Below are 13,871 nucleotides of genomic sequence, written 5' to 3' on the forward strand. Positions count from 1 at the left end.
GGGGGGTAGCTGAGACGATTCTGAACAACAATTTCCTTTGCAAAAATGTCGGATGGGGCTTCGTTAAGGAGATATTAAGCGAAAACCCCGACCAATCAGAGCGCGCGTAGACCGTTGGAGCGGCCGCGGTAGCGAAGGCTACGCGCTAGGTCGATGCTTCGATGCACGTCGAGTCACTTGTTCGCGTACAAGCGCGGCCGCCAGCGCGTAGCCTTCGCTACCACGGCCGCTCCAACGGTCTACGCGCGCTCTGATTGGTCGGGGTTTTCGCTTAATATCTCCTTAACGAAGCCCCATCCGACATTTTTGCAAAGGAAATTGTTGTTCAGAATCGTCTCAGCTACCCCCCATTTCCGGCTCCTCCCCGACTTTTGGGACACCCTGTATAATAACTTTTAGGTAGGAATATTTTAGGTACTAAGAAATATTTAGTAATTTTTACAATTCATTTCACACAGGAAGCTTTGAGATGCCGCATTTTTAGGAACTACTTCATTTATCCAAACCGTGGGAATGATAACTCAAAAACTAATCGACCGATCGTTTTCAAACTTCGAACGCGTTTACTTCATTTAACCCTTTGCGGACGGGACACTCTGAAGCGGGACACGTTTATCGTTATACGTAGCGTAAACGATTTAAAAATGATCGATCTAACGAAGAAGGTAGCGTCTTAAAGTCGACAACAGATTCAGGCGTCTTACCATCTTGAATGTACTTATGCCTGAGCGTGTAAGGCGTCGATCTGCAAGTATTTCTATGGCCAACCGTAGAAATTGTGCACGTATTCGAGAGATGATTATTGACTGTCGCTGACGCTTGATTCTGGACAGCTGCGATCGCTGTAGCGGTGTTGTACTCGTAGCCCATACCAGGTTGTGGCAAAAACCAAGCACCTGTGTCTGTAATCCATTAAACGATTTAAATGTCGAGCGTGCCGTAGCAAAACTCGGTCACACGTTGATTTTACATTTGCACGCGAGACTCGCTTCGGTGACAAATTGGGAACACGAAAACAATGAAAAGTGTTTGTTTAAACATGTGCCATATTTAACCTTGTTCTCGAGTTATAGCCATATTTCTACACCGATAATGTGCAGTTGTTGCTTACCTTCGCAAGAAGCGTTCGAAACGGCCACCGTCATAGTTTCTCAAGCTTTCAAATCGATTCCATCGATTTCGTTCACAGCCTTCTCGTTCTCGTACGTATGTACACTGTACACGTTGCCGAAGTGCTTCGACACTGGCAACGGGTGTCGAATACGAACAGTTTTTTTTTTTTAGGTGGCCGCAAAAATAATAATCCAGCAGATTTTAATGTGACAATGAGGGCGAGCAGATCAGTTAGAATATCGTGCGTTCGAGAACTGTCTGGCTACTCGGCTGAAATAAGATGGTGCACCATCATGCATAAATTACATGCGACGTATAACATCTAACGAAACTTGTAATTCGTAACAACTTTAGAAATTTAGGAAAGACGGACTCGTTGATTTTCCATTACCATTTCGTATAAGGAGTTGAGAGTAGAATCGGTTATGTTACGCTGTTATGGTTTGGTTTGTAGATTATATCTTATATATGTGTATACGATATAATCTAGGCGAATATCTCCTGATATATTTTAAGGTCCTTTTAGACGGTCGTACCTGTTCTCAGTTCAGTTTTAGTTTCGATGGAACTGTCAGTTTTTCCTATGTGTAAAAAGTAAACAGTGAAAGAAAAATGAAGACTGAGAACTAACGAGATGGATAGACCTATTGGTTTCTTTATATTTATTAGAATTCCTATGTGTAAAACAAGAGCGTTACGCTTCGCATCAGTTTTCTTGAAAATCTTGTACGGTATAGACTTGTCGCTATATTTGGGCTACAAAGAATCGAAACGACTGGAAACAGTGAGAACCGAACGGAACATGTAAAAGAATCAAGTTTTCCGAACTGAAATGAAACGATAATAGAAACTGAAACTGAGCTGAGAACAGATAAACGGAGAACTATAAACGTCCAAAAGGACCTTAAAAGGATCTTAACTCCAAGACGGAACCTACTTCCGACTGATAAGCGCTGTATCCACGATTCGAAGTTGTTACATTTGCTATAAACATTGAACATTGAATTTTACACCAAATACGGTGATGTTATTTTCGTCGATCATCCGGGTCCGGGACTGAGGACGAGAAGTCCCGTTTTCGTTTGTCACTACGAATCTATTGTATCGCTAGATTTTAAATGCAATCATCGACGTTCGCCGATTCTTTCGAAGCATGAGACGTTCTATCTAAACAATGCCGAGCCAGCAATTCGAGTAATTGGTAGATATTAATAATATGACTTTAGAAATATGCTCTAAAGTCTAAACTATCTACATTATAATCGAAACTTTTTACTCCGACTTTCATACTTTTCCAGGTTTTCATTTATCCGTTCTCACTTGAACGAAACGCACTCTATGACGAAATAATATGTCTATAAAATGTATGTAAATACTTGTCTACGTTGCCGTTATTATTAATTATTTTATATACACATAGCGTGTATTTTGTATATTTTTCAGACATAAATGCATATTTTACGTACATAAAAAGCGTACGCTTTTTACATATTTTACGACGGTGAATTATTCTCGGTCGACCGAGTGAGACTTGACGAAATGTAAAAATGACTATAACTCGAGAAGAAGGCGTTGATACGTTTATATAACCTTTTTCATTGTTTTTGTCTTTCTAACCCACTATCTACTAAAACGGATTCCACGTGTTACGTGGCACATGTATGTCGTAATCCTGAAATTAGCATATGGCTAATTTCAACGATTGGCATGTATGAAAAGCGAACCCTATTATACGTGTAACAATAATAATAATTTCAAATAGTTCAACTTACATTGGGGATAAGTCTGCGGATCGGGAGGTCTTTCCTTGGCATCGAGGAACGCTTTAGCGAAAGGGTTGTATTTGATTTTCAGATTCGTCACTTCCTCGTTCTGATAAGCCGTCACTGCTATGAACTGTGTCTCAGGGTATCGGTACGTAAGAACCTGAACGTATACGGATTACATTTTTTAGAATGAAATTAATCGTCAATTAAATTTCTGTATGCTCTTGCTCGAGTAAGTATCGACGATACATATTAGGTCGAGTCATAAGTAACTTTCGATTCAGCTAAATAGAATCTCGTTATTCGTATCTACTAGAGATCACGGTTTTGACCGGGTATTAAAATACACGGGTACACGGAACACGGGTACAAGGAATAACATTTTTCGAATGACACTTCGTTTTCGAGAAAATCGAATTTGAAAATTCTATCCAGTACGCCTACACTGGACTGTCTCCCCAAGTCGTTGCTTGCTACAAGTTTCCTTTTGCTTACATGTTGTAATGTTGATATTTTCTAATGTTTATATTTTGTCTTCAGCCATACGACTTTCTTCTACTTTTAGTCTGTTTCGATCAGTCAAGCTGTGACAATGTCTACTTATAGCAACCGCGAATACGTCGAAATGATAAAAGCATTAGGAGCTTGTCATGAAATGCAACAGCAGCAGCTGAATATTATAGGCAACAATTTCCAAATTGCGGGAACAAGTGAGAATTCTCTTTAGCTGAAGGAAATAGTAATAAATTCTGTTATTTAAATAAAGTGTCGAAATTCATTGTCAGTTCATGACTCACTAATAAGGCGAGCAATGATATGTACGCGTAATGTAATGTTATGCGATTAACGTTAGAAATATTAATAAAACGAATGAATGTATTATCCATATATTAACATTTCTTATTTACAATAATTTAATTATAACATTTCTTATCTACACCTAGAGACGGTACAGTGCACGCGTACTGGATCCAATTTTCAAACTCGATTTTCTCCAAAACGAAGCATCAAACGAAAAAAACGTTATTCCATTTTTTCGACTTATTTTTACATGTAGTATCACCCTCTACTCGGTTGTACAACCCGTCCTGCCACACTCTGTACATTGTTAAGAAGAACTATATAAACGATCCGGAAATATTTACATCCTTCGCGTAATTCCAATATTTTTTAGATTTTTCTCACTTATACATTGTATGCGTTAAAAATTTAATCGTGAGTCGGTTTATATGATATTTGTATACTTAAAAAATTCTTACTTAGTAAATCTCGGTATTATTTCTCGTTACACCGTAACGAGTTTTCATCTTTCCCGAAACTAACGTTAATTCGTTTTTTAAAGTGTATCGTTCGTTATTCGTGGTTTCGATAGAAAAAAGGGCCGTTAAATAATATCCCGCGAGCTTATATCGGTTTTCTCGTTAAATTTCCAAGAAAATTAACACCGCGCAAACACTGACTATGCTACGATTGAATCGTTGGAGTGTACGTCTAATGTTGTACCGTTCGTTGCTCCACTGCGTCCACGCGCACTAAATGAACACGTGGCTCGTATTTGTGCAGCGAGTTGAGCATAATCTGTCCGTTCCCGTTAGATTTGTTCGTCAGCTTCACTTTGGCGAACGACACCGGCTCCTTCATCCAATGGGATCCGAAATTCGGACTCTCCGGGTGGATGTAAATCGGATTCGGTGGAGCGACTTCCGCCTTTCCACCTGGGACCCATTCGCCGTTTACGTATTTCCATCTACGAACATGATACGTACGTGCATACCTACATCTTGGATGTATTTTTACATTTAACCATCTATGGGCCGAATTTTTTGTTTAACTATACAGGGTGGACCGATTCATCTGAGGACATTGAAATATCTCGAGAATTATGCATCGGACCAAAAAAAGGGACTAATGAAAGTTGTTCGTGACTCACTCCCTTGGAGGTCGGGATGGGCGAAGATAAAAAAACTTGAATAGGAACCCCCATATTTTATTGCATTTATTATGAAAATGGGGCAAATCCAATACTTTTTGTTTCGAGATATTTACAGTTTTGCAGTTGGAATGCAATGCAATTCTTATGGAGAAGAAATTTTGTTTTACGACAATTTTATTGATTTTGAATTGACTCGAACTTTAAATTGAATGAAAATATGAGGACAATACCAGAATAAAAGTTTATCCATCATTAAGCGGGCATTTCACTGTGAACGCACAAAAGAAAGTATATTTTCAATCATTTTTTTCTCAGGTACTATTGCATAAAATTGAACGAATGTTTTTCCCCTTAAAGGTATGATTAAGGATAGTAAATAAACAAATTTTTTTTTAGTAAAAAATATTTCGTCATTTATTTATAAAATAATATGCATGTGTGCAAAAAAAAAAGTTATCCGCTGACGCAGATAATTTTGGCTTACCTGGTAATCTGAAACAGAAAAGCGAAAAAGTTTATTAAACTATGTCGTCACACCTATGGTCGGAACCTCCAGTTATTCATTTCATCGAAAATAAACAAAATGGCAGCGTTTCTTGTGACAGAGAGAAAAAAAAACACTTTTTTTATACCGTGAATCAGGTGAAATTGTAAGTAAAAATCAAAATATCAACTACTTGGACGTTCCGACGATAGGTGTGACGACATAGTTTAATAAACTCTTTCGATTTTCTGTTTCAGATTACCAGGAGAGCCAATATCACCTGCGCCAGCGGTAAACTTTTTTTTTTGCACTCATGCATATTATTTTGTAAATAAATGACGAAATATTTTTTACAAAAAAAAAAAAAAAAAATTTTTCTATTTACTTTCCTTAATCATACCTTTAAGGGGAAAAAATATTCATTCAATTTTATGCAATAGTTCCTGAGAAAAAAATGATTGAAAATATGCTTTTTTTTTGTGTGTGTTCACAGCGAAATGCCCCCTTAACTCCATTTGTTCATTATGTGGACTTATCCCTTTTTCATACTAAACATCTCGTATGAAGCTTTAATATTTATAATACATCGCGGCTCACAGTTTGGGAATCACTGGTCTAGAGTGGTGTTAGAGAAGTTTCAAACATTTGTTTCGGGTGGTAGCTAGAGACTCCACCAGTGCTTGTTTTGCGCGCGCCAAGTTTCGAATTTCGATTTCGAATTGTACTTTGACGGAGTTACGGGTCCGCGTACGAAAGGATCGCGATTGTCACAAGATTGTCAGTTACCTGTGCGGTTACAGACAAGATTCTCTTTACCTGTGCGGATCCACTTGGACGAATTCAAGAAGAAGAGTGTACATGGCTTTTGGTTCTAATCCCCGCGCGACTATCTTGACAACTGGAAACATTCGTCTGAAAGTAAAGATGAAGAAAGGATTAAAGCTTGATCCGTGTGTTTCCAGATCTTATTCTGATAGAAATTGAAGCGTAGGTCGTGTGGCGGTCTGGTTTGAGTAGAGCGAAGCGAACGATTATGAGAATTTCGCAGGATGGCAGATTTCATCGTTGCAGCTTGCAAGTTACGATGAGGTTCGTTAGGAATAGGAATTTGAACAACGAGAACGAGTAAAACGCGTCGAGTAGCGAACACAATTTTAACCGTAACAGGAGAATGCACATTTTCTCGACAAGAAAATTGTTTTCTTACTAACATTTCTGTTGAATAAAATTTAGTACAGCGGTTCGTTATGTACACTTTGCGGAAAACACTGTCCCAAAGCTTGGCGATTATTCGATCTATGGCAAAACCCGACCCTGCCATCGTGGCACGTTTCGTAAAATGACGAAGCGGCAAGAGTAACCGAAGGAACACAGTTTTTGAAAGACTAACGAAAGCAACGCTAAAACCGGCGGACAACAGTCGGAAGAATCGAGCCGCCCCGGTAATAAAATTTTACGATGGCCTGGATCTCGCGTGAAAGATTCTTCCGTTGTACCGATACCTGGGAACATTTTGCCTCCGCGCGCTCGACAAATCGTAATCGTTTTTAATAACACCAATTGTAAAAGTGGTCGGCCAGGTTACACCGGGCACCGTGCACCGTGCACCGTGCACCGTGCTCCGTGTTCATTTTCCTCTGTCAAACTAATCCATCTTTCACGTTTCCAGTTCAACAAATTTTTCTTTCGCTGGGATACATTATTTATCTTTTACCGAAATCGTAGACTCGTAAGATAATCGTATCGGTGCATAATTACGACACGTCCGCGTCAGCTCGGTACGCATGGATCGGAAAACGTAAAAATGATTGTTTACTATTTAGTCCTAAGATTAACACTTTGACTGCCTCGCAAAATTCATTGAAAATTGAAATTGAAAGTCGCGCAATTGCCGCGCTTATTAGTCGCTGTGTACGAGTCGTGATAAGGTGGTTCTTTCCTAATTATACTAGTCGAAACAAAACTCAAATATAGAAAGTATTAGTAACGAAATATTTTCTATAATAAAATTCTTAAATTACTATTTGATTATGTTTTTTAATAAAAAAAAATAGTAATCGATATAATTACAGTTGCAATTAGTTTCTCAAGTATTATTTTATCCAACGTAGTAGTTGTGAAATCGAACACGCGGCAACTTCGTCTTTCAATTTTGGTCGGGTTTAACAAGATTAAATAATTTTTAATTGTTATGTTTTAGAATCTTGAGAAAATACCGCGCAACGGAAATGTTTGTATGCAACGTTGCCACGTTCCTGAGACAGAATCTGCATAAAAAAATTCTTACTCGACTTCTTTTTCTAACGCATACTGCTCTGGTACTAAACGGCCAAGTTTTCCGAAATTGAAATCAGTTACTCTACATTTATTAATTTACTTCCTATTCAATTTTCGTTTTGATCTGTATTTTACAAATTGTTTTACAGTCAAAAGTATCATACAAAATTTCTTTTTTTCCGTCAGCTGCCATAAGCCTCCTGTGAAATGCGACGAAAAGTCGCGAAATTCAAGTGATCGTATCTAGCAAACTAAATGGTAAATTGTACCTATATTTCACACAGATGTTTTATAAGATTTCAATTTTAAGTTTTCAAAGTTATGAGACGATCTGAACTGTCATCATTTTTTATCAAACCACCTTAAGCAGTCTTTACCCGAGATTCCTTCAATCTTCTCTACAGTTGTCAATCTTTATCTCACGATACAGTTTACTCACAAATATTTTCAACACCTAATCGTACTCTGAATCAAAGATTACCACCGTTATTAGATTATTTATATTTTATTCTTAGAATTAAAGAGTTTAATCCATGTCTCTTATCGAATTGAAAAGTCGCGACAAGTACAAGTTTAGTTTCTACAACGCGTCGAGTAACGAAACAATTTTCTCTAGCTTCGGAAAGAAATTAAATGATATTTTTGTATCAAATTTTTACATCTATAACTGGCTCATATATAAAATATTACATTAAACCTGTACGATAGGCTACCTCCGTATCGAAACAAACGGTATAGGTATATTATACTTACCCCTTTAACAAGCTTTCAGAAAATATTCTTCACACTTACTCGCGTTTACACTTTAAACACGAACTCGAGAACGGTAGTATTATTTCGTAAAGTATCTATTCTCCGTCACGTGATGTACGAAATTTTGATAATTCACAAATTGTCGAAATTGTGGCATGTGGCAGAACACAAGTAAGTACTTTCCATATTTTTCTTGTATTTTGCAAAATAATTGAGTAAAAAATGAACGCGGTAATAATATTCATGTGAAATTTCATAAATCAGATTGGAATTGGATCGAATTAGTTTAAGAAACTAATTACGTATTGAATAACATTATTCAACGAGGATTCGTTGAAACCGTGCCTAGGAAAAATTACTCGACGGAAAACGGTAACGAGAACCTGATCGCGAAATTGAAGCTTACGTTGCAGCTAATTATAACTATTATATCATGCAATATATTCGACGATGGATGTAACGTATACTTACACACGTGTTACGGACACGTTTAGATATAACTGTCGTAACCGCATCGACAAAAACAATCAACCGTGATACGTATAAATTTAATCTGAAGCCGTGAGCTACGAAAAAAAAAACCACATTACTCGAAAAGAAGGAAAAATATCGTTCGCAATCGAGTACAAAGTGCGAAAAGGTATACACCAGCGATGACTCGCGAATAAGTAATAAAACGGAAGTTTGGGTTTAAATGCTTTAAACCGATTAATTTTTTCCGCGTAAATCGTTACACGTGTTAGTACGAAATTTTGATTCGAAAGACACTTTCTCTACCGTCGCATCGCGTCGTTTCGGTACGGCAACTTTTTTTGTGACAATTTTCGATAATCTTGCAAAATATTTTACGTATTAGGTTGTCCCAAAAGTTTCTTTCGTGAGTTGCATTCGATTATTTTCTGTGCCAGTGTTTCTATAAATAGACAATCTAATTTCTTAGACATTGATGCTGTAACAGTAACGAAGCGAAATGAATCGTACACAATTCCGTAGTGTAACATAAAACATACAATATTGTGTATATATTAATTATTAATAAAACGAAAGAAACTTTTGGGACAACCAAATACATATATACTACGTACATGTAGATAATTGATCATGTTCTAATCGTATTCACATACTATCGATATTCAGAGTATTTCGACGAAAGATAGAAAATAAGAAAAGAAACGATTGTTTACCATCGATTATGTTCTCTTTCGTAACATTTACACGATACGAACTGAACGAAAGGAATCGTCCAAGTCTAAACCTACGAAACATTTCGCAACGATTTCTTCCCATTACATTTCCCAGTACATTTTCGTCTCGCGTAGCATCTACGGTCTATTATTTTTTACCTTCTGGCTTGTTCGCATAGACGCTCTAATTGATACATTTTTACGTGCAATGGAGAGCCATCTTTGCTTTGGGCCTTTCAACGAACCGATTCTTCTCCGTTGTTAAATATCAAACTCGTGATGTATGATACCGTTTTAAAAGCGTAAATTATTCACGTAAATTGGCACATCGTCGTACGCTCGGTACATCGATGTCCGTTTCCAAATATTCGCTAACCTAACCTGCTTTTTTAAATCGGTGGAAAATGAAAAAAAAAAAATTGTCAAAATTTTAGAAGGTAGACCATGGCGCCTATCTCGTAATGGTCAGCATTTTTTAGAACCGTGTACGCAAAGAGAACCAATCGAGAAACTTTGTCACGTGGAGCAACCGAGTTCGGTGTAAACCTACGAAGACAGCTTATCGTAGTTATATTTCTTTGAGACACACCCACACTTTCGACGTAGCACACTTGTGACCAATAGGAAAATAATATCGCGGAAAATTTCCTGGGACACCGAGTCCGAATTCCATAAAACCGGAATATTTTTGCGGCTCTTCGGAAATACATTAACGCTATACAGGGATCCTTGGTAAAGATTTCGCTCCGCCAATTGGTATCTTGGTGGTGAACGATTCAGCGGCGCACTCACCTCCCGTTCTTCGTGACGATCATTTCATTGGTGAGACACTGGAACTTGGTCCACAAATCCCTGTCCTCGAGGGACAGGGACAAAGGTAATCCCTGACTTCGGCCGATAGTCATAGCGGCGATATTCTGGCCCGATATCGCCTGCCTTTCTTCGTTCTGTTCCTCGCGATCGTCGTCGGGAGTCGCTTGTCCTTGTCGTCCAACGGTGCTGCGTTCGCGTTCGCATTCGCGTTCGCGATCGCGATCGCGTTCGCGTTCGCGATCTTCGCGAGCCTCTCTTTCCCGTTCCCTTTCGCAACAGGACGAACGCGTCGGAGAACCGGGCTTAGTCGCCACCGCTGGCTGCATGGTCCCTGTTCCTCGACTATCTTCCGACTCGTTCGCCTCTGCAACCGAGTCTCGGAACAGACTTCACGCTCTTTTTGCTTAGCTCTGTATCTTCTGTAATCCTCGTATATCGACAATTCCAAGGGCTCGACTAGGTGGAGGAAGTAAGAAAAGTAAGGGAAAGGGGACGATCGTTCCTATAGAAGAAAGAGAAGAAACGTCAAAATTGTTACCACTCGAGGACTGAACCGATAGAAAGGATCGAAGGCGGAAAATTTTGAAGAATAACTCTGGTTGTTCCTCTGGTTACTCTCGATCGAATTTTACGGAAAACCAGACTAATCGAGGAGGGAATTGTTTTTCAAGGATAGGGAAACGGAACGTGGGAAAGGAGGCAGAATGGACGGAAAGCGTCGGTGACGGACGTATTCGTTGAATAGTCTCGACTATTCGGTCCCGCGGCCGCGTGGTCGTGCTCGTAACACTTGGGCGCGATATTTCACACTAGTCGGCGAGGACGAGACGTTCGAAGACTCACCGCTGACGTATCGTCGTCTTCGTTCGATGTCTTTTTTTTTTCTTTCGTTCCGCGACGGTTCCCTCCGAAGAACCGTCCAATCGATGCCACGGTACGGTTCTCCTGTGCTCCGGAGGCGCTAATTGAACTCTAAATTAGGAACCCGCGGGAGCAGCATGGCGGCCCTGTGCCAGCCGAGAGGATCTTCTCGATTGGTCGCCGACGAAGCCGCTTAGGCTCAGAGATTATCACTGGCGGTTGGAATCCTTTTCGAAGACCGAGAAACATTGGTCGCCGCCTTTCCGCGGTTTCCTCGGCCAATCCATCGTTGGGACCATTTTACGATTTCACGCCGGTTGGTCGATACTTTCGAAACCACGAGACTCGCCAGTCCGCCCACGCACCAGTCACGGACTCCTCGTTCGTAGGTGCGCTTAGATCGAGCTTTCCCGATCCGTCAATCGTTCGTTCGCTCGTTCGTTCGTTTGTTCGTTCGTCTCTCTTTCCATCGTAATGTTCAAAGATTTGTTTATCCGTTCACGCGTACAACGAATTGGAAGATTAAAGATTGTCAGGGGAAAAAATAGCACTGGGATAGTCTCGCGAGGAAGTGGCAGCACCGAGGACGCAACGGTGAGTTGCATCGGGATGATCAACGACTATCCTTCGAGTCCTGTCCTTCGAGTTTTCTGCGATAGTGTTACCGAAAGATGTGCGGTTTTTGGATGATTACGCGAGAGGTTCTCGAGGAAATATCCGGTGGTTGGTAATTATTCGATCGTTTTTAAGTAATGATTTATATGTTGCGTTTTGTATCGTTCGAGAGACGAGTCGAACGCTTTATTTATTTAATCCTTTGTTAATCCTTAAGTCAATTTTTTTCATGGTACTGTATTAAAATTAACCTTTACGGTGCTCTGCGCGAGTATACTCGTCAAATTATTTTGTTCTTCTCGTGCTCGAGACGAGTTAAATCGTCTCGAGCACGAGCACGAGCTTTTTAAATAGGAAAGAGCTCGAGACGAGTTATCTCATTAACTCATTAACAATAATCCTTCATTCGAAGGACACCCAGGACGTTCGACGTATCTTCAACGCGTTCTCTGCCTTCTTTGAATAATTGATACCAATCAAAAACACTTGCTCTGGACAGTGTATTATCTCCAAAGACCCTTCATGACATTTACAATGTGTCGGAAGCCAAAATTCCATTTTTGTAGCAAAATTAAAATACAAATTACAAAATAAAAATAAAACAAATTACAAAATAAAAATAAAATACAAATTCTGCGCTCTTTCACACGTTCTGAATATTGCCGAAAGCACTTTTTTAGGTTGAAATAAACGAGCGAATCTCAACAACTGTTGCAGATATTAACATAAAGTTTGACATAGATGTTTCATAATGTTACCAACTTAACAAAAAAAAAAAAAATTAAATCGTTCCGACAAGCCCACACGATTTAAATTTTTAAACGAAAGTCTGACTATTTTTTGATCACAATAGTATATAAAAAAGTGTAATGTAGGAAAATCATTGAAATATAAATCGGAATTTTTGTACACAATTTTATTGGTGATAGATACCAATGCAAATGGAGTGTCTTATTTTTGTACGTACTTTTCTTCAACAGAAATACATTTTCTCCATTAGATAGGAAGCTTTGTGAAGTTATCCTATCGTAGAAAATAGAATTTTGCTGTCAATTTAATAGTCAATTGTGCACTTCCAGTTAAACTTATGAATCGTTTTGAAGGAGAAGGGCTTTTTCGAGCCATATGGTTATTAACGCAACTTTTTTTCGCCTGATTCTTAAACTGGATATATTAAACTTCAAAATACATATTTTTGCCGAATTTCTAAACCACTATTAATATAAACTACAATCAGGATTTTCCAGATTCTTTAATTTTTGGACATAATGAGTTTTTTCCCCTCGGTCTTCATTTCTAACCGATTCCGTATAAATTATACGATAACTCCGCTCAAATATGGAAAAACCCGTTAGATAAAAGTAAACCCATCAATTGGATCCTTAAACGCTACAATTTCAAGCTAGAATAAAAATGAACAACCACACTTACGCGTATCACAAATTTATGAGCTTGTCGGTATTTCTGAAAATGCGTATCTTATACGAGGATCATTCAAATATAAACTGGAATTTTTTTGTATACCTCTATTAAGGATAGATAAAAATACAAATGGATTGCCTTATTTTTCTACGTCAATTTTTTCACGTTTTTTTTGTTCCTTGAACAGAAACAAATTTTCTCCATTAGATAAGAAGCTTTTTGAAGTTATCCCATTATAGAAAATAAAATTTAACTGCCTCGGTAGTCAATTGCGCACGTACGGTTACCCAGAAAACAACGGAATGAGTTATGGCCTCTGGGCTAGTGGAAAGTTAAAGAAGGGCCACTGATCTTGGCCAAGACACCGAGTGTCAGCCAGGAAAGTTCTTGTAACTGTATTTTGGGACTCAAAAGATGTATTGCTGGTTGACTACCTACATGGTCGACAGTGGACAGTGACTATTAATTCCCTTTCGTGGATAATGCCAAGACTGTTTATCGCAACAAACGTCGTCCTGCTTCTGGACGACAACGCATAGAGCAGCTTTAACATTCGATAAAGTCACTAAAATACATTGAACATCTCTCGAATAACCACCTTATCCTAATCCAGACCTAATTCCATGTGACTACCATGTGAACAATACACT

General features: G+C 38.8%; 1 protein-coding gene across 2 annotated transcripts in view; it reads right to left on the minus strand.

The window, feature by feature from the left end:
* Positions 1-12,931, minus strand: part of LOC128884533 (T-box transcription factor T) — a 15,398-nt gene extending 2,467 nt beyond the window's left edge. Inside the window, exons 1-6 of one of the 2 annotated variants that reach the window (XM_054137966.1) lie at positions 11,167-12,931; positions 10,303-10,825; positions 6,113-6,208; positions 4,383-4,626; positions 2,886-3,039; positions 705-902 (exon numbers count right to left, since the gene is read on the minus strand). In XM_054137966.1, the coding sequence (XP_053993941.1) occupies positions 705-902; positions 2,886-3,039; positions 4,383-4,626; positions 6,113-6,208; positions 10,303-10,649 (1,039 nt within the window). In that variant the 5' untranslated portion in view covers positions 10,650-10,825; positions 11,167-12,931. Of the gene's footprint in view, positions 1-704; positions 903-2,885; positions 3,040-4,382; positions 4,627-6,112; positions 6,209-8,797; positions 8,883-10,302; positions 10,826-11,166 lie in introns of those variants that run through there. The other variant, XM_054137976.1, reaches the window with a different exon arrangement.
* Between the last annotated feature and the right edge of the window lie 940 nt (positions 12,932-13,871).

The sequence above is a fragment of the Hylaeus volcanicus genome, chromosome 1 (genome assembly GCF_026283585.1).
Source record: "Hylaeus volcanicus isolate JK05 chromosome 1, UHH_iyHylVolc1.0_haploid, whole genome shotgun sequence".
Taxonomy (NCBI): Eukaryota; Metazoa; Arthropoda; class Insecta; order Hymenoptera; family Colletidae; genus Hylaeus; species Hylaeus volcanicus.